At 40.5% G+C, this 21,468-nt stretch overlaps 2 protein-coding genes across 27 annotated transcripts in view; one reads left to right on the forward strand and one right to left on the reverse strand.

Moving 5' to 3' along the window:
* ESCO1 (establishment of sister chromatid cohesion N-acetyltransferase 1) overlaps positions 1-3,152 on the forward strand; it is a 65,532-nt gene extending 62,380 nt beyond the window's left edge. For all 8 annotated transcript variants that reach the window (XM_082353548.1, XM_082353542.1, XM_082353549.1 and 5 more), the window contains one exon: positions 1,995-3,152. In XM_082353548.1, coding sequence (XP_082209674.1) covers positions 1,995-2,142 — 148 coding nt within the window. In that variant the 3' untranslated portion in view covers positions 2,143-3,152. The remainder of the gene's footprint in view (positions 1-1,994) is intronic.
* Positions 3,153-4,673: 1,521 nt separating this feature from the next.
* Positions 4,674-21,468, reverse strand: part of GREB1L (GREB1 like retinoic acid receptor coactivator) — a 267,107-nt gene continuing 250,312 nt past the window's right edge. For 12 of the 19 annotated variants that reach the window (XM_082353478.1, XM_082353469.1, XM_082353466.1 and 9 more), the window contains 9 exons: positions 21,225-21,364; positions 19,200-19,361; positions 18,853-19,060; positions 14,216-14,381; positions 13,008-13,235; positions 11,936-12,077; positions 10,886-11,086; positions 10,310-10,448; positions 4,674-9,294 (listed from right to left, as the gene is read on the reverse strand). In XM_082353478.1, the coding sequence (XP_082209604.1) occupies positions 9,131-9,294; positions 10,310-10,448; positions 10,886-11,086; positions 11,936-12,077; positions 13,008-13,235; positions 14,216-14,381; positions 18,853-19,060; positions 19,200-19,361; positions 21,225-21,364 (1,550 nt within the window). In that variant the 3' untranslated portion in view covers positions 4,674-9,130. Of the gene's footprint in view, positions 9,295-10,309; positions 10,449-10,885; positions 11,087-11,935; positions 12,078-13,007; positions 13,236-14,215; positions 14,382-14,412; positions 19,061-19,199; positions 19,362-21,224; positions 21,365-21,468 lie in introns of those variants that run through there. The other 7 variants (XM_082353467.1, XM_082353465.1, XM_082353468.1 and 4 more) reach the window with 6 other exon arrangements.

Consider the following 21,468-nt stretch of genomic DNA (forward strand, 5'->3'; position numbering starts at 1 on the left):
CTATTTTGCAAAGTGGCTGCACTGTTTTACAGCTCCACGAGCAATGTTACAAGGGTTCTAATTTCTCCTCATTCTCACCAACACTTGTTATTATCTGTCTTTTTAGCCATCCTAGTGGGTATGAAGTGGTATTTCATTGTGGTTTTTGATTTACATTTCCCTAATGGGTAATGATGTTTATTGGCCATTTATATATATCTTCAGAGAAATGCCTATTCAATCAATCCTATGTCCATTTTTAAATCGGTTCATTTGTCTTTCTCTTGTTGAGTTGTAATAGTTCTTTATATATTCTGGAGATGAGTCCCTTATCAGATACATGATATGCAAATATTTTCTACCATTTTATGATTGTCCTTTCATCTTCTTAGTATTCTTTGAAGCACAGAAGTTTTTAATTTGGAACTCCAAATTACATATCTTTTTTTCTTGTCACATATCTAAGAAACAATATCCTCATCCAAGGCCACAAAGATTTAGGCCTGTATTTTCTTTCAAGAGTTTATAATTTTAGTTCTTATATTTAGGTCTTTGATCCATTTTAAGTAAATTTTTGTGTATGATGTGAGGCAAGATCCAACTTCATTCCTTTCAATGTGGATATCCAATTGTTCCAGCACCATTTATTAAAGAGACTTTTCTTTCCCATTGAATGGTCTTGCCACCTTTGTCAAAAATGATTGATCGGGCTTCCCTGGTGGCGCAATGGTTGAGAATCTGCCTGCTAATGCAGGGGACACGGGTTCGGGCCCTGGTCTGGGAAGATCCCACGTGCCGCGGAGCAACTAGGCCCGTGAGCCACAATTACTGAGCCTGCGCGTCTGGAGCCTGTGCGCCGCAGCAAGAGAGCCCGCGATAGTGAAGAGGCCCGCATACTGTGATGAAGAGTGGCCCCCGCTTGCCACAACTGGAGAGGGCCCTCACACAGAAACGAAGACCCAACACAGCCAAGAATAAAAAAAAAAAAAAAGATTGATCATAAATGTGAGGGTTTGTGTCTGGACTCAGTTCTATTCCATTGGTCTCTTATGCCGGCAGCCCACTGTCTGGAATACTGTAGATTTGTTGTAAGTTTTGAAACAAGGAAATGTGAGTTCTATAAATTTGTTCTTTTTTAAGATTCTTTTCACTATTCAGTTTCTCTTGCATTTTCATATGAATTTTAGGACCAGCTTGTTAATTTTTGCAGAGAAGCCCAGTATAGATCAATTTGGAGAGTAATGCCGTTTTAGCAATATTAAGTCTTCTGATTCATAAACGTGGGATGTCTGTGTTTACTTAAGTAGGCTTTAATTTCTTTCCACAACGCTCTATAGTTATCATTTTTTAGGTCTTGCATGTCTCTAAATTTAATCCTAAGTATTTACTCTTTCAGTGTTATTGCAAATGGACTTGTTTTCTAAATTTCATTTTGAATTGTTCATTGCAAGTGTATAGAAATACAATTAATTTTTTAATATCGATCTTATATCCTACAGACTTGCTGAACTCATTCTTTATTAGATCTAATAGTTATTTTGTGAATTCCAGAGGATTTTTGTATATAAAAGATAATGTCATCTGTAAAAAGAGATAATTTTACTTCTTCCTTTCCAACGTGGTTGCTTCTTATTTCTTTTGCTTGTCTAATTTTCCTGTTTTAATAGAAGAGGTGTGAGCAGACGTAGCCTTATTACCCTGTTCCTGATGTCTGAGGAACAGTTTTCAGTCTTTCTTTTACCATTAACTTTGATGCCTTTTGATACTCTTTATCAGGTTGAGGAAGTTCCTTCTATTTAGAGTTGTTGGAGTATTTTTATCATGAAAAGGTGTTGGGTAAATGTTTTTAAAACTATGATTGCTTTTATAAGACAATTATTTTTAAGTTTCTAGAATATACAGCATTACCTAAAGTCTATTTAAATTTTATTTGACAGGTTTTTCCAATTTTAATGATTAAAAATAATATACTTTTTTTTTACCCTTCTACTCTTCCCCCCCCCTTTTTTTAATAGGAGTAACTTTATATATGGCTCATACTTGAGTAAAGAAGAAATTGCTTTCTCAGATCCTACTCCTGATGGAAAACTGTTTGCAACACAGTACTGTGGCACTGGTCAGTTTCTGGTATATAATTTTATTAATGGACAAAATAGCACCTAAAATAAATTCATGCCTGCAGTACAGAAGACATCTACTGAAGAGAATGGATTGGTTGCTGACTTTAACCAGGAACTAGGGCCATTTTTATTACAATGAACTCAGGACTGGCAACAACTGTAAGGTTGTTCCATTTTCATAAAATTGGAAAAAATGCAGTAATTGCTTATTGTTGTTTTGTTTTTTAAAGAAGATATTTTATTATCTTTTACAGAAATTTATGATTGATGTATTTTATCTATAGTTAGACATGTTTACATGCAGCAGATAATTGTTCATAGTGGACTGAAACTAATGCAAGGACTATGGTCTCAGTGATAAGTATATTTTGAAGTTCTTAATTATGGAAATATACCAGTGTAGCTTGGTACTGTATTTTTTTATATTGATCTGCTGATACCAGTTATAGTTTTAAAGACTGTATTTTCAGAGTGGAAACCGATGTTTTTGCAGTATTGCTCAAGGAGGGAGTGATGTGACCTGTTTAGGAACTCAAAGCTAATTCGTAAAGGGTCTGGTATATAATTTAAAAGAATCCTCACAAAAAAGCAAAGCCGAACTTTTTCTTCCATTTCTCTCTTTCCGCTTCTTGACAGCAGCAAAAGGTGGAAGGTGGAAAAGAATTGAGGCTTTCCTTCTTGGAGAGCTGTAAGTGACTAGAATTAGAATGGTACCCTCTAGTGTATTTATTCTTTCATTCTGGTTTCACTTTTTAAAATAAATGGCAACTGGCACACTTCAGCTGTTAACAATCCCAAAGAGATTTATAAAAACCTGGGGAATAGTTGCAAGCTAAATATGGAGGACTTGGTATCTGCTTCGTTACTCCTCAGAAATACTACACTGGGTATATGCCCTCATTATTGGACTTCATTTTGATACTTGTCTATCCTTCATAGTGCCCTCTACTTTTAAAGGGTTTATATGTTGAAAAACTGCTGTGGCCTTTTATGACCTGTATATAATGTAGAATAAAATAATAAAATACTTGATAGCTTTTTCTAAGTGATAAATGTGATAATGGTGTATTATTATTGTGCTTTTTCAGGAAGTTTGTTAGTTTTGATACCTTGAAATAAGATTAAAACACTGGCTTCTTAAAAGGTAGTTTTCACCAGTTTGCCATAGGATAAGTATATCAGTAACATCTCCAAAAGACAAGATCCTAACATGAGAATTTTCTGCTCTTTCAAAGAAATAAAGAGCCATGGCCCAAGAGTGAAGCGCCAACGTGATTTAACGTAGGTTAATTTTATGAGCTGAAATTAAAACCAGCGAAAAATTAGGGCTTTTAAACTATGATTAACAGACAGGTATATATTTTATCACCCTTAGATGTGTGCTTTTAAAATTAATAGAGTGGTGTAAGGCTCTGTAGTCTTTATAGGGTGGAGTGGTAAGGCAGTGTAAATATTTCCCTCTGATTCATCATGCTGGTCCAACTCTCAACACTGCTTTTCTCTTTGGGCTTGAGACTCTTCTAGTTATCCCTGGTCTCAACGTTTGCCTGACAGGGACCGTAATTTTTTAAAAACAGGATGAAATTTTCAGGTGTAGTGTAGATGTCCCAGTAACTGTTAATCTCATAATACAGGCCCAATTTCCATATAAGCAATAGTATGCTTCTTTGGGGAGCCAAACTTGGTGGTTTCAAGGGGACTTGGGAGTAGAGAGGCTATATTTATTGGTTGGTTTAAAGGTTACCATTAGTAGGAAAACGGTTTCTTTTCATGTTTGTATTAAAGACACAGCCCCTCAAATAAGTTTTACAATCTAGCTATTTCTCTAAGAACAGAATTATTAATCATATTTAACATTTGAATGTTTGCCATGTGTCATACCTTGTGTTTAGTGATGCATTATTTTATTTAATTATCATGACAACCCCATGAGGTAGAGTTTACAAGTGAGGAATCTAGAACTTAGACAATAATTAAGAGCTTACAGTAGCAGTCTTTGTGAAAGTTGCTGAAAACTGAGCTAAACCTATGATGTGTGGGTGAAGATGGGGAGACAGATGAACTCTGAGGAGATAAAACTGAAGAATTGATAGAGTTGATAACTGACCAGAGAAGGATCATGACAGGAGAATCTAGGGTAATTTTCATTTGGGTAATTGACTGAGAAGGGCATACTGGAGAATTAGGTTGGCAAGATTAGATGGGGAAGGATGAGCTCAGTTTTGCTCACAATTTTAAGGTGGTTGCAGAATCTCCAAGTGGAAATATCTATTTGGTATATAACTGAACATGTAGATCTAGAGTTTGTGAAAAGTTTGAACTAAGCAAATTTATTAATTTAGTTATTTGAAGGTTTAGAAGAGATCACCACCCTGAGGTTTATGAAATTAGAGGGTAGGAGAGAGTATTGAGGAACACCTGAGAATGCACGTGCAAGGGAAGAACCATAAGAGAGTGGTAGAAACCAAGACTCAAAGAACGGTCGACACTGTCACACCACAGTTGAAGGCTGAAGAGTGATGACAGAAGAACGGTCTCTATGGAGTGGTGGAGGCACTGGTGGACACAGTGAGTAAACACTAACGGCCACAGACATCGAAACAGGTTGATTCTGTAATTGCTGATTATATAAAGGTGCCTGTAAATTTTTTCTCAGCTACCCTTGAATAGTTGTTGGTCCATTATAAAAATGTGTAGTGTATGGACATTATAGGAACCACCAGTATAGACAGGAACCATGAGCTTTTAGGGGTTATGCCCTTGTCTGCATGGACATACAATGGTTTTATTTCATTTTGTAAGCATTATAAAAATCAGTATTTTACCAGTTCGTAACATGCAAGAGTGCATTTGGTATATCTTCTAAAAGCATGTATCGTAAGAACAATAAGAACAGTAGACATGCAGTGATATTTTAATTGTTGCTTACTTTGCATGGCTGCCCAGCTAGGGCGTCTGGGTAGGAACACGGCCACATTCCTGCCCAGCTGTAGTTCACCGGCAGTTAAGATGGCTAAATTGATTTCTGGGATAGCGACTGCAGGCATACCTATACCTTCTACCTGTTCTCATGGCTCTTGGGCCTTCTGGCAGATAAAGGGAAGATTCGGTCTTATAACAACAAAGAAGTGGTTAGAAAACTTGTTTTTTCTTTCTTATTATTCCACCTGCTGTCATAATCACTGAAGCACAGTTGACCCTTGAACAACATGGGGGTTACCCCACACAGTTGAAAATCAGGTGTAACTTTACAGTCGGCTCTTCATATCAGCGGTTTGCATCTGTAGACTCAGCCAACCATGGATTGTGTAGTATTATAGTACATATTTTTTTGGAAAAAATTTGTGTATAAGTAGACCCATGCAGTTCAAGCCTGTGTTGTTGAAGGGTCAACCGTAGATGCTTTCCTTAGCTTACTACTTGACAGTTAAGACATAAGGAATTTATAGTTTGAATGGCTGTTCCCTTGGCCTCAGAGTTTCTTCCTGAAGTCATCTTTAGTGACGATTATTTTGTTTCTTTTTTGGGTTTTTGTTTTTTTCAGGGAAGCCAGTACTTCATTGTTTTATCAATATTCTCTTAGACTCAGAGGAAGCTTATGGGCCAGTTGCCATGACTGAAGACAAGCCTGAGGAATGTTTGTTCCCTGATGTTGTTCAGCTCTACGTAGTTGAATACAAAGGTACAGCAGTCAGAGTTTCACAGCTGTTGGTCTTTTTTTTTTTTTTTTTTTTTTTTTTTGCTGTTAGTCTTTCTAAGGCAGCTGCTTTGGAGCATGGAGTGGAACACTGGCAGTTTCTACTTGATCCTGAATCTGTCATCATACTTAAAATAGTTATTGCCCCTCCTGAGGTAACAGCCAGGGGCCTCTGGCCCTGAAGAATGCTTTTATGGTTCTATATCAGTCTATTATTTTAGCACTCTTGATAATAATAGAACTGAAAGGCATTTTTTGTCCCCTGGAATAACAAGTTAACTCTCAAAAGTTGGTGAAATTAGAGTTTAGAAATCAATTGGAGAGTAACACCTTAGGGTTATACTGCACAGTTCTACCAACCCAAAGTCTGCTTCTCAGGACACGGAAGTGAGTATAGTTGCCATCTGTAAAATAAAAGATTGGGGATGTACCATGAATATTTCTAACATCTCTTTAATAATCGTTTCTAGATCTGTTATTCATAATTGTGGCACTCTGCAAATGGGCATGGTATGTAGATACCTTATATGTGTGTATCTTCTTTGGATAAGCTACAGATTTTCAGTGAACAAATATTTACTTTCTTGGACTGTTATGCCAGAAGAGTATCTTAGAGTCATCCAACCTATGACATGTGGACTTCTCGCCTTTCTTGGACATTGCCGTAGTCAGCTTATTCCATTTTTGAACATACCAGAACATGTAAAGAAAACAAACTTTCTCTTTGGGGGGGTGGGAGAGAATTTTAATACATTCACCAAATTAAAGGACAAGAACATACTGTAGACACAACTTAAGACAATTTAGAATCATAAACAAAATGTGAGGTAGACTGACTAGTGAAATTCACCAAATTTTGGTTAAGAAAATTTTACAGTAATAAAGTAACACAGGTGCCTCCTTTTCTAAAAATCACAAAAAGCATTTGCATAAATTACAGCCAAAAAAATTGAATACAACAATTCTCATTGTAATTTTAGTTTACATTCAGTATTAACCTGTGTGAACTATCATATGTGGCAAGGTTCAACAGGTCTATAGGTCAGTTATTATGCAGGCCTAGTGAACACATTCACACCACAATATTCTTAAGGGATGGCAAGGCTCGAAGTGGAACACACCAAGGTACGTATTAACCAATCATGGTGTCTTGTGCTTGTGCAATTTTATCCTTGCAGGAGAACGACCTAACATTCTCTAAAGAATTATACTGATGATAAGGTTATTTTAAAAGATCCAAACCTTAGTAAGATAGGCATTGAAAAGAATAAGCAGGTCAATTTGAATTCTCCATCATTGGGGTGATGGGCTTTTGGCTTTATTCTGGCATTTCTCTTCCCCAGAGTTAAATAGTATTTAAGAGATCAGAATCATTTGATTTTTCAGAGTGCAGCTCTAACTAATATGGGGTCCCCTCAGGTCAAGTAACTACTTTAAAATTTTTTCCTTAGCCTATGAAGCTATAAAGCCTGAAGAAACCCTGAGAGGCCATCTGCCCCAGGTACAACTGTTTTAGGATTATTTCAAGTATTTTATTTGCCCTATATAGTAAATATTTTTGGAATATTGCACAAATAGTGGGTTTCTTGATATCGTCTGCGTTAGGCCCTTTCAACAAAACAGGAACAACTGAAATACATTCATATCTAAATCAGCCTGCCTCAGAACGTACCTCTTTGCCAAGAATTCTGCTCTACTAAAATTGAGTATTTTTAAAGCATCTATAAGGCAGGTCCTCTTTCAAGGTCAGTTAAAAATGGAGTTTAAAGGAATTGTTCATTTCAAGAGACATTTAAAGCATCATAAGTAGCTATATTAAAACCAAGAGATCTGAAACCATTTTCAGATTAGTACATGACATCTTTTCACTAGCTGTAAACTCCTTGTTATCACAAACTAATAAAGCTGGTCAGTTAACACTATTTGTTCGAAGTAAATGCAGGCTTCAGGCCATAAATATGACATCGATTCAAGTTAAAAATGGCCGTTTAAAGTGGGAATAAAGTGGTACATATGGGCTAATGAGAAAAATGTCAGATTGTTTAATGATGAGAAGTGGAGTAATTTAAGAGTGAACTTCCAATAGACCTAGTTTGTTCTAGAACATTTTCTAAAAATCTGTTTTTGATTAAAATATGTGGTAAAAAATCTGTAGAAACTTACTTATGCCTCCTACTGTTGATACTGAACAGAGACCCCCTATTGATTTTAATGAGTCAAAGAGACTTACTGGCATCTTCTTTAACACACGCACACCCCACTGGTAGGATTAAAACAGCCTCTCTTTCTATGGCTCTGTTTCCCATTTCAGCAATTTCTGTGGTGTCGTCAGTATAAGGCAGCTAATATTCACTCAGTGTATCTTTTAAAGGAAACTTTGCTTTAGTCTTTCTTTGACAGGAAAGAAACTAGTTCCACTTCACACAGAAGCTAAGCCTGCCTGACATTTAGCTTTGCTGGTGCCAACTGCTAAATTCCAACCAAACAGGGTGGGTGTGGGGTGACTGCTGAAAGCTTCTGAATTGGCTCAACTACTGAATCAGGCTCTCCTTGTGCAAGATTAATCACTGTTCATATTCTCACAGGCGTGCTTAAGAGACTGAAAACGAAGACTGGATAAAGCAAAAGAACTTAAGCCAGGAGAAGCTACATGAATACACACAGTGCCTGCTCTGCATTTACTAATTTGTTTGTTCAGTTTAAATAGTAAACTTTTAACTCCTGTGGAAATTTTGCCAAAAGTTTCAATACATACAAGATTATAAATCTTAAACTAACACTGCACAGAGAAAGACAAAGCTACTTCTTTTTTAAATACAAATATCTTCTACATTCTATCATTTCAGACCCCTGAGTAATACTGTACCAAAGTACAGATCTGAAGAGAAACTGAGGGTTCAGGCCTCAAACGTTAATCTTCAATTAATTCCACACCAACGGTGTGAGTCTCACGTAACACATTCAGGCTAGCTAATGCTGAGAGTCAGTTTTCCCCCACCCCCGACACAGCATAGTAAAAAAACAATGCAGACTCCCTGTGGCCTCTCCAAAGCATAATCCTCCTCAGCCTCCCGTGGGCAGACCACGTCTTAAGTAATTGCATAACTACCTAGGGTGGAGTTAACCTGAATTTAAGTCCTGAAATTGGAACTGAAGGAGAGTGATGCCCCCCAAGGATCTAGGTCAGATTTGGGGGGTTCTTTGGAGAAGAGACAAATATGTTGCACTTGGCTCCACAGTGATTGTACTTTAAAGGAAAAAAAACACCCCTAATAATCGTTACTGCCCCACCCCACCTAGGCATCCCTTTGCTGGTTTTGGTCTCTTCCAAAGCTCATACGTGACGTCCGGTAAGAAAGTAGAGGGGCTTGTCATCAGCGCTGTTAGCAGTTTGAAACTCGTCCCGGAGGCGGAACTGCCACTCGTCCTCTAGCTCTAAGCGGACAATCGTTTGGCGTAAGGAACTTCGGTCTTGGCAGATGACACACAGAGTAGCACCTTCAGGAAGAAAGCAGAAGTGTGGCTTAGGCTCAGGGATTGAAATGATAAAGAATCTTACCACCTCCCTCTGATTATATCCCCTAAACTAACACATGTGAGAACCAACATGTAAAGTAACCTGTCAGATTTGTTCATTGTACTATTTATTTTGAATAAAGTAGTTATTACAAATTCAAAAGTTGAAAAGTGTAAAGTAAAAGCCCTCCTAACCACATCCCCCCTTCCCCTGTAGTAACCAGTGATAAAACCCACGTCCTAACATTTCATGTGTCCCTGTAGAGCAGGTGTTCTCAACCTTGGCACTGTGGGCCAGACAATTCTACTGTGGGAGCTGTCTTGCTCTTGTAGGATGTTTAGCAGCGTCCTTGGCTTCTACCCACTCTGTGCCAGCAGCACCCCGCCCTGTGACAACGTAAAATGTCTCCAGATATTGCCGAGCGTCCCCTGGGACGCTCCCTCCCACCCCCAATGCACATGCACAGCTCCATATGTATTTTACACACATAGAAGTAAATACAGTTTCTCCTGTTCCCACAAAAATGGTAGCATGCTGTACACAGCATTATGAACCTTACTTTTTTCACCGACCTCAGAGGTCATCTTGTCAGGATCATTTGTGATGCTTAATCTGCAGTTTGTTCGTAGGCAAATTTAACTCTTTGTATGGTGCATACTTATTGAAACGACTTTAGCTTCTATACCAGAATCATACCTCATTAACCTGATTTTTATTAAAATTAGATTATATGAGAAGCATCGCTTCTCACATTGCATCATTCCTTTCTAAAATTACTAGTGGCAAACATATTTAATATGGTCACAAACCTGGCTATATTTATCTGCGTTTAGTCTTAACTCTCCCCCATTTAAAAACTCAGTGGCCAGGTTTAAAAGTAAGGTATTTAATTTACTGGCAAAATGATTGTTAAAGTGCTCTTTTATATCTTTCCCACTGTATTTTGTCCAGTGGGAACTAATAGCATTCATAAGCAAGATGCTAAATTTGATTTACCTTTTAGAAACTTAAATTTCTTAAGAAGATCAGCACCTACAAAAGAGTCACAGAGGTACAAGAGGAGTCCACTGAAACACACTCCCTCACAGTTGACATTGCTGGAGTGGGGTCTGGAGCTGACGTAGCATATGGCCACCTGGAATCATCAAGCAGAAATAGCACAAGCATTTCAAAAGCAAGCAAAACCTCTGCAACTTCAGCTGAATGAAGTAGCACCTGCCTTTTTAGCTGTCTCAGGGTCAGGTAAAGGAGACTCCTTCCGCGCCCACCCCCAACCCGGCACGGGGGGATCCTAGCTCCCCGACCAGGGATTGAACCCGTGCCCCCTGCAGTGGAAGTGCAGAGTGCTAACTAACCACTAGACCGCAGGGAATTCCCAGACACTTTTTTTTATTGAAACTTCAATGGGCTGGTTAGTTAAGCTTTGTACTCCCTTTATTTTGTGTGTCAAGTTTTAACCTATTTAAAGCCTCTCTTCTTTATTTCTCATAATAAAGGACAGTTATGAGAGAAATTAATAGAAGAAAAACAAGCCCCTCTATCTAATAAGAGTATCAGCCCCTTCCCCTTTACCTCTGGTCCAATGTTAAGGTAGCAGTCGATGGCCAACACGGGACTCTTGAAGTTATGGATAGCTTTGGGGAAGAGTTTGTATGAGGCGTGCTGAAGGAACTTCTCCAGGAGAAACTGTGCAGGGGCTGCCAGTAGTGTGTGTTCGCTGTCGGGAGCACAGACATACTGAAGGGGCAAGATGGGTGCTAAGCTCTCTGACACCTGAAATCAGAGCCAAGATGATCACGGGAAATGTGTCTGTCACTGTGTGAAACTGGCGAGGAAAGCACTGCATTGCACCCTAACAGTCCGCAAGTAATAGTAGCACAGAGACAGATGCCAGGCTCAAATGTAAGTCTGTCATCCTTGGGTTCTGAAATTGTTTTCCCTTGGAAATAGTGCAGTTGGATTTAACAATTTATACACAGCAAGGGCAGGAGCAAATGCAAAAGTAGGCTTCTTTGAAAGGTAGTGCATTTAGCATGTACACTGTAAGAACCAACAGGAAGCCTTTTACAGCGCTGCTGGGTGTGGCTGGTCAAATCCCATCCCATCAGCACCAAAAAAAACAAAGAGGTTTCTAAGCTCCACTGGGGAGTCCACATGCTAAAAATGATGAGATACCAGTAAATCTCTTAAACAGAAAAGGGTAGGCCCATGGAATTAACCCTTAACAGGTTTTGATCTGCCTTACTTTAAAAAAAAAAAAAAAAAGACTGGCAAAGGACCATGCGAGCAGCTTGATGTACACTTCCTTCATGTGTTACATAAAGAATGTAAAAATGTTAACTTTGCCAGTTTAAGCATATAGAATACGTTTGAAACTAAAGCTTTGATGGAGTTAAGCCTTAAATCTAAAGAAAGGTAGTTTTGTTGAATTTTCAAAACTTAGGTTTGGCCCTAGATGAGTCCTCAGTAAGGGAAACAAGACCGCAGATTTGACATGAAGAACAGGCTCCCTTGTGTTACTTTCCAATCAAGTGGCAAGTGCTTAATGCCAGTACCTGATAACAAAGATACTAATGAAAGATCATCTTATTTTCAAAAGTAGACTCAAGCTTGCAAACTTACCATGATCTTTGGTTTAATGATAAAGTCCCTTTGCCCTCCAACCTGAACATGTTTCTTCATGAGACTGAAGTTATTAAAGCGGCAGATGAGCAGGCCACTACTGTTCGTTCTCAGGTTAAAGTCAACATCTTCACAGAAATACCTAAATTAGAATCACAACGACAGGTTTCCTTGACTACCTGTCACATCTCAACTGTGATCGTTACACACAGAGAAATGTGTGGCAGATATTGGGAGACAGCCCCAAACAAAATCAACCTTTCCCCCTCATGGAGCTGGCTCTCTTGACACTGGCCTGTGAACCTCTTGATTTGGGCATTAACAGCCATTAAGGAAGGAGGAAGTGAGGTGACTGGTCCCAGACACTCCACAGCGCCTTAGGCATTCCTGAACTGAAATACGAGCGCACATTCTGTATACTCTTGTGGGACAGGAGTGCAGAGCTGCTCCCGGTTTTAAAATCCTGGCTGCAAACAGGATAAAGCATCTGCCAGATTTAAAACACAGAAGTGAAATAGCTACAGAATGTTCTAATAGCTACAGGGTTGGGGGTTGACATAAGAGGGACTTTATGGTCTCTGACATTCTTCCTTGGCCATTTCAGATTTTCCAAGATGTGGGCATAATTTATTCAGGAGGCAAGGCCAGGGCTAGCTGGCTTTTCCCTACAGGATCCAGATTTCAGGGTCTTGCTAACATCTAGGGAAGAGATTACCTTCTGAGTTCTGAGGGTAAATGAAAGGTTAATCTTGAATAGGTTTATGGGTCCACACACTGATTTCTGTTGATAAAAAGTTTTGTCCCTGTTTCAGTTCTTGTTGAATAATAAGATGGCCAAAATATGTTTTCTAAGCATTTCATATTGCAGCACCTATCATTAAGGGTCTGGGTCAGTTTGAAGGGTGATGAAGGGGCACTTTGGGGCTTGTGATCCCCCTTTCTCTGTCCGTATAAAGAGAGTCTCAGTTTCTCAAAGACACAGAGACAGGAATAAAAACATTGCTGAGGCTAGACCTGGGCAGAAACAATCAGTGAATGCCAGGATCACATACATCCAGGAGGCCTGACTCACCTGTTGAAGTCATACTGCACATTCTGAGTCAAGTCTATGTTGAGGAGAATGAAGTCGTGCACATGGCATCTAGAGAACGGGGCCTTCAGGCTCTGAGAAGTCAGCTTGCTGCTCCATTTCTGTATGCCCAGGACTGCGTAGTGGATGATTTTCGGTGTTGCTTCAATGTGCTGCAAGACACTCTTCAAGGACACATTCTTACTGGAAACTCCTGTTTCCATGGGCTGGCTATGAAATGTAGAGTTAGTTTACATAAGATACCACTCAGTATTACTGAAGAGAGGGTCACTTATGAAGAGCTAACAGCACTGTACAGTATTAATACCTGAAGGATACAATCAGCTGATTGACTTTATATTAGTCTGGAATGGAGAAGGATGTCAAGCCCGGTTTTCATGCTGCCTGTCACTGTTAACCTAGGGAAGCTGCCTTCTGGGGGCCGGGTTGATCACTTAAAGGCAGAGAGTGAAATCCAGCCCATTTCAAAGTGAGTAATGAACAGGGAGTCACCAAAGAGAGGCAGCCAGAGATTAGAAGCACACAAGTATACTTCCCAGTTCTGGTAATTACGGAATAATAAAGGAATATTTGAAAACTTCACTGGCTTCAAATCCACAGGGGAAACAAGGGCACAAAATCACAATGCCTGAGCTGGAAGGGCCTAGAGACCATCTGGCACAGTGTTTCACTGGGGTTGTGAATACTCGGGGCCATTTACTGCATAGGACTTCTCCAGGCTTAGCATTTCACAGTCCTCATGGATTCCTGTCACCTCTGCCCCAGGAGGAGAACCACTGATTTGGGCCCAGCCATAATTTTATATGTGATAGAATTGAGACAGAGGTGAAGGAACTTTTCCTTTTCATCCAGATAGTTAGGAAGCAGAGCTGGGGCTAAAAAGCAGGTCTCCTGATTCAGAAGCCAGTGGTCTTTCTAAATAAACCATAGTGTCTTTCAACAGACTTTTATAGCCAACCTAAGCTGTGATGCACAAATGGTCCAGGAACTTAAAGGTAGGCTGAGTGTCTAAATTAAAAAATTCCTAAGCCACCACAAAATGTGCTAGTGAAAGTAGTCTCACAGATGATTGTTTTGCTCTGGAAAGCTGTACCTCTCTTATTTACTTCCCTGTGCAATGACAGCCAAGGAGAGGGTCTTCTCCATAGCACTGTGTCACACTCCTAGAACTGCATAGGAAGCACCACTACCTGCTCTGCTCCTGAACACTGTGAATGTTCCATAGGACACAGGAGTCATCCATCACAACGATGAAAGGCCAGACACACTGGCGTTTAACTCCCAGCTCTTCCAGGCGGTTCCTCTCCAGCTCCAGGTTGTGATATGACAGCTCCTTAATAAGAAACCTGGCAGCACCTGAAAGGCAACACAACCAAGGCTTGTACATCCTTCGCTCAGGCTTGGCTGAGGCCCTGCACACAGCTCACATTCTCTCCGTAAGCATGCGTGTTCACGTGGTGACCATGCACATGGATGGGGGTCAACCAAATGTTCAGAGCAGTGGCTCTCAAACATCAGTGTAGATAAGAATCACCCAGGAAGTCTGTTTAAAATGCAGATTCCTGGAGCCCACCACCAGAGATTCACTCTAGTAAGTCTGATGAGGGGCCAGAAACCAGAGATGTCTTTGCAGGTGATTCATGAACTACACTTTGAGGAGTACTGCAAGAATCCAGCTTCCCTGATAGGACAAAGGATACCACATAGAGGAGATACTTACTACTGGTTTCTTAGAGCCATGATTAGATTCTCAGCAGCAGCCACTTGCATGTCCTGCACTAGGGAGCCACCAGGGCTGCAATAGTGGGTATGCCACTTACACTAATGTGTCCCCTGCTTTAGGCACCTTTAGGAAACTGGCAGCAGTGTCTTTGAAGAAGACTCTGGAAACTGGTATCCTTTCCCTAGGTCTGCTTTTTTGTAAGAGGCATATGGTACAGAGAAAGTAAGAGAAAAGACTGGAGCCAAGCTGCTTGGGTCTGAATTCTGATTCCACTGCTTTCTAGCTGTGTGACAGTGAAAAAGTTAACTCCTCTGTGCCTAGGCTTCCCCACCTGTAAGAAGGCGATGATAATGTCTACTTCATAGGATTGTTGTTTGGTGCTCAGGACAGTGCCTAGCACTTGGTAAGTACTCAGTGAGTGTTAGCGATTATTAAGATGATGATCATCAGGAATTAGCCAGGTTTTATGAGTGGGCCACCCTAAAATGAAACAAAATGTAGATGATAATGAAATAAAGAGGCTAAAAAACCCCATTAAGTCTATGGAGGAGCCAGGAAAACAGTTTGAATAGATCAAGGGTAGTACTAGGATTTAGGAAAATCTACCTTTCAATATCACTGTGTATAACAGTTTGCATTCTCAACATAAGGACCATATATGAAAAGCCCACAGCTAACATACTCAATGCTCAAAGACTGAAAACTTTTCCTTTAAATCAAGAATAGGACAAGGATGCCCACCTTTATCACTTCTATTTAACATAGTACTGGAAATCCTAGCCAGAGCAATTACACAAGAAAATGAAATGAAAGTCAACCAAGTTAGAAAGTAAAATTATCTCTTTGCAGACATGATCCTATATGTAGAAAACCCTAAAGATAACACGCACACTTAGAATAAATGAATTCAGCAAAGTTGCAGACACAAAAACAATACACACAAATCAGTTGTGTTTCTATATACTAACCACAATCTAAAAGGGAAATTAAGAAAAGTTCCATTTTCAATAGCATCAAAAGAAATACAATACTTGGGAATAAATGTTAAGCCAAGGAGGCAAAAGACTTGTACACCAAAAAGTACAAAACACTGCTGAAATAAATTAAAGACACAAATAAATGGGAAGACATCCCATGTTCATGGATTGGAAAATGTAATACTGTTAAGATGTCAATATCACACAAAGCAATCCACATATTTAATACAATCCCTGTCAAAATATCAGATTTTTTTTTTTTTTTCAGAAATAGAAAAATCCAACTTTAAATTCACATGGGATCTCAAGGGGCTCTGAACAGCCAAAACAATCTTGAAAAAAGAACAACAAAGTTGGAGGTCTCACACTTGGCTGATTACAAAATAGAGTAATCAAAACAGTGTAGTAGTGGCACATAGACCAATGGAATAAGAATACAGAGCCCAGAAACATACACTTGGGGCTTCCCTGGTGACACAGTGGTTGAGAATCTGCCTGCCAATGCAGGGGACATGGGTTCGAGCCCTGGTCCAGGAAGATCCCACATGCCGTGGAGCAACTAAGCCCGTGAGCCACAACTACTGAGCCTGCGCTCTAGAGCCCACGAGCCACAACTACTGAGCCCATGTGCCACAACTACTGAAGCCTGCGCACCTAGAGCCCGTGCTCCACAACAAGAGAAGCCACTGCAATGAGAAGCCTGCACAACACAACCAAGAGTAGCCCCCACTCGCCGCAACCAGAGAAAGCCCGCACGCAGCAATGAAGACCCAACACATCCAAAAGTAAATAAGTAAAATAAATTTACTAAAAAAACAACAAAAAAACCCATACACTTGCATATATGGTCAAATGATTTTTGACAAGAATGCCAAGACCATTCAATGGATAAAGGATAGTTTCTTCAACAAATAGTGTTGGGAAAACTGGATATCCACATGCAAAAGAATGAAGTTGGACCCTTACCTTATACTATATAAAAAAATCAAAATGGATCAAAGAGCTAAAACTATAAAACTCTTAGAAGAAAACATGGGGGAAAGCTTGATGATGTTGGTTTTGGCAGTGATTTCTTGGATATGACACCAAAAGCATAGGCAACAAGAGAAAAAAACTGGACTACATAAAAATTTAAAACTTCTGCACAAAGAATGCAATCAACAGTGAAAAGGCAACCTATGGAACGGGAGAAAATATTTACAAACCTTATCTTATAACGGGTTAATATCTAGAATATATAAAGAACTCCTAACAAGTCAACAACAATAAAAACTTTACTAAAAAACAGATTCTCCAAAGAAGATATACAAATAGACAACAAGCAAATGAAAAGATGATCAACATCACTAATCATTAGGAAAATGCAAATCAAATCACAATAAGATACCATCTCACCCATTAGGATGCTTACGAACAACATCAAAAATTCCCAGAAAAAGCAAGTGTTGGCAAAGATGTGTTAAAACTGGAACCATTTTGTATTGTTGGTAGGAATGTAAAATGGTACACACATTATGAAAAACAACATGCCAATTCCAAAAAAAATTGAAAACGGCATTACCACGTGATTAAGCAATTCTACTTCTGGGTATATACCCAAAAGAATTGAAAGCAGGGTTTTTAAGAGATTTGTGTTCATGTTCATAGTAGCATTATTCACAACAGTCAAAAGGTGAGGAGCAGACCAAGTGTCCCTCAGCGGGTGAATGGATAACAAAAATGGGGAGTTAGCCTTTAATGGTACTGAGTTTCAGCTTTGCAAGATGAAGAGAGTTCCGGAGATTGGTTGCATAACAATGAGAATATACTGAACACTACTGAACCATACACTTAAAAATGGCTAAGATAAATTTTGTGGTTTTTTACCACAGTAAAAAAAATTTAATTTGTGTTTATTTTATTTGCATATATGTTGGTGTCTCTGCCCAGATTATTACAAAAATGACAAAACTGGCACTGAACAAATTCAGTCAGATCTGGGATGAGGGAACTTTTTCTCCTAAAGGTCAGTTAGGCACAGACAGGTGTAGTTTGAGGGTCATATGCATATAGAAAAAGATTTTAGATAGTTTGGAGATCTATCGTTTGGGGGAGGATAAAGGACCAGAAATATATGGAAGTCCTAAGTCATCTGATATTGTGATAAACATGGGAAATAAAATTGCATTCAAAACAAACCAGTTTTGGAAAATATTTTAATCCCATATTAAGGCTAAAGTTTAAGGATATGAAAAGGAATGGAATGGAGAACAAGAACGGAAGAGACCTAAGAAGAAAGGGAGAGAGAGACCTGGAGAGAAGGCCTGTGTGGGTCCAAGACACTACTCAGGTCTCTTCTGTGTTCACTCCAGCTCTGGGCTGGATGTTCTTCCTCTAAAGCTCTTGATCCTCAGCCCTTCTGAGACTCTGCACTGAGATACCCACAGAAGCCAATGGGAAGTGAGTTAGATGCAGGGAGTGACCAGACAGTAGAGCTCTAGAACACTGGGTCCATGTGGAGGTTTCCTGCCTTCAGGAGGTAAATGAAGGAGCTCTAGACCGCTCTCTCCAGTTCCTCCCCGGCTCTGTCAATACACTCAACAACCAGGTGCCGCCTCTGAGAAATCAGCCCATTGCTCTTAAACTCCTTGGGGAAAAGCAGGAAAGACTTCTTCCAGGCACTTCTAAGGTAACGGCCGTAGGCAGTGATGGTGCTTCCAGTCTCCAGCTGTACAGAGCCCCCAAGAACTAGCTGTGTGCCTTTAAGATCAGTGATGACCCTCAGAGATCCCTCCAGACCGGAGTGTGAACTACTAACTCCCCTCCTCAGACTCTCCTCCTCACTGTGACGTTCCTGCTGCCAGCCTGCAGCAAGGAACGTTTGCGGCCTGTACTGGGAAGAGTCCCAATCCTTCCCAGGGTGCTCAACCTACCAGTGACTTCTTTGGTTACTAGTCCTCAGAAGTTAAAAATTCTGCAAAACTGCAGATAAAGAGAAATGAAAACTCATTTAAAGAGGAATGAAAAGTCCTTTGGTCTGCAGGGCAAGACACTATCCAGGGGCAGAGGAACCTCTGAAAGTTCACGCCTGGGGAATGGAGCCCAGTTTATCTTTCCAGCCCTTCCCCCCACCTGGGGGCCCCCTTACCCACGCCTGCATTATTGAACATGCCAGGAAGCACCAGCATGATGTGGTTGGGCCAGTACTTGCGGTACAGCGGCATCTCATACTCTTTAACCACCAGCAGGTGCAGGTGGCTGATGCCCTCCATGGCGTGAAAGAGGTTTAGGAGTCCATGCTCGTGGCGACCACTGGAAGGAGTGAAAATAGGGCTCTTGACCGCATTCAAATTCTGCTGAAAGAGAAAAAGAAAAAGGGAAAGAAAGGACCAGAGACCAAAAAGAGAAATTAGAACCCTTAGATATAAGAAGCTTAGAGAACCTGATCTAGTACCTGAGGCCTGTCAGTCCTTGTGTCCAGATGCTATCACCCACCTTGTCTGAAACCAGGGGCAGCCGCATGCTCTCCAGGTGTTTGCCCTGCTTGCTGAAGACAAAATGACTCTCTTTGGATTTGGGAATGATGAAATAGAGCTGCACCTCTTCTCCCAGCATAGAGGAAGAGAACGTGAAGGCGTGAAGGGTGGAGTCGGACATCTGCTTTTGCAGAGAAGAAAGGGAGGGAATGTAAACTCACGGTTCGCAAACCTCCAGGCCACTCGTTAAGGCTGTTACTGAGAGAGGCAAACTAACCTGAACTTCTGCCTGCCGCCAGACCTGCTGTGCGTGCAGTGTCGAGAGGGCTGGAAAGGCAGACACCTCATCTTTTAGTGGCTGCCGCTGACAAGAGAGCCAAGCGTCTTGCCCCTACACAGCCTCTCCGTGTGTGGAGAAATACCTGTTGCTGGAAACTATCTGCATTTCTCTCCTTCTTAGAACCACTGCTGCTCAGTCCTACGGAGGTCCAATATACCAAGGGGATGTCCTGCCACGTAAACATTCCCAAAGGTGCCCAGTGATGGGGGAAAACGCTTCTGTGTGGGTCAGGTCAAATGAATATCATTTTCCTAAGTAAACTATAGAGACTGACATTATTAAAATGCCTCTGTGGCCCCATCTTTCCTGGCTACAGTGGAAGCTGAAGATATCTGAACAGTCATTTAGCCTAGAACTCTGGCTTCCAGGAGAGACCTCTGACTCATCCAAGCCAAATATAAACCTAACCTATTTTTTAAATTGCTGATAAGTTCACACACTCTCAGTAACCCATCTCAGTGAATGACTAAATAAAGGTCTTTACAATGCAGACAATACTTGGCTTAATGAAAAGATATCATCACTTTTCAGCAGCCACTAGAACCCAGGTAGTTTTCCCAAGAGTTTTAACCTAAATATTACATTCATAGAGAAATAATATTGTAATTCTTCCCTTAAATTCTCCTTCATTCTGCTTCGCAAGTATCGGCATTTACTACTTAGTGAGTACTGTAATCACACAGAAACTATTTAAATAGAGGGTTTTTAATAAATGTTCTAAAAACCGATGATTTATAGATCCGGGGACTTGAATCCTCTATATTCTATAAAGCATTGTGAACTGATTTCAAACTAGTCCACCAAAAGTTTTCAATAACACAAGAAAACAAATGGGGTATGAAAGGTAACTTGTACCAGAAGAGCCGAATGATCAGTGTATCCCTGCTAGTACCCTGTGGGGAAAGAGTGAAGACCTGGTCCTCCAGAGCAGACGCAAGTCTGGGGGGCGTCCACTCAGCACATCCTATAGGGAGGAAGAGTTGTTCTAGGTGTTCAGAGCCAAATAATAGAAGTCAAGAAGGTAAAGTAGGGGAAAGCAACATGGAGCTTATCCCCCAAACAGGCGCTGGATATGACCATCATTGGTTGCCTTTCCCATCTTTTGTGCTTAAAGACGCTCTGGCCAATAAGAAGCTAAATGCTATGGGCTATTCGCTCACCTTCTGTGTTCCTACCTCTCAGTTCTCTCCAAATAAAAAAGCAAACACTGACTCCTCTGTATGCCTATGGTCAAAACCATCACTCGCTGGTGTAAGAGTGAGACTAGGTCTCTGCAAATCAACAGGCTTGTTCACAGCTCAAAGGGCACACCCTACAAATTTGTAGATAATAGCACCCTTTTCATCAACAACCCAAAGGAGGGAAAAGACCCTTTTTCCAAACATACTGTAATATCCAGCTTTTTCAGGATCACAGATAGACAACCTCAGCTACTTTCTAATCTAAGCATGACACATGTAACCATTTTGATGAAGTGACTTAAAACACAAACTCAGTTTCTTTCACCCACCCTCCCCCGCCCATAATCCTTTATTAATAATATACCCAAATCATCTTAATCAATTGCTTCATGCATTTTGCTCACAAATGAGTGGCTCCATCTCATATATAAGCCATCCTCTGTCTAGGGCTTGAAACTGGGACTTTTCCTCTATTGCATACAAGATCCACATTGGGTAACAGGCAAGGGCAAAGGGGCGGCACCTGGGAGGCAGAGGTGAAGTCCATGTACTGGTGGCACTGCTCGCAGTGGTGGAAGGTGTTGTAGGCCGCGTACTTGGTCAGCATCATGGACACGGCTTCTCGTTTCCGGGGCTCCTCAACTTTGGATTCCTTTATTGCTTCTGTGTATAAAGGGGCAAAAGACCTTCCCGTGATGTGCTTGAAGCCCCTATGCTTAGGAAGAAAGTCCCCCACTCCACAGAAGGGCTTTTCCCAGGATTCTGTA

Source organism: Balaenoptera borealis (assembly GCF_965194805.1).
Source record: "Balaenoptera borealis genome assembly, chromosome: 14".
Lineage (NCBI taxonomy): Eukaryota > Metazoa > Chordata > Mammalia > Artiodactyla > Balaenopteridae > Balaenoptera > Balaenoptera borealis.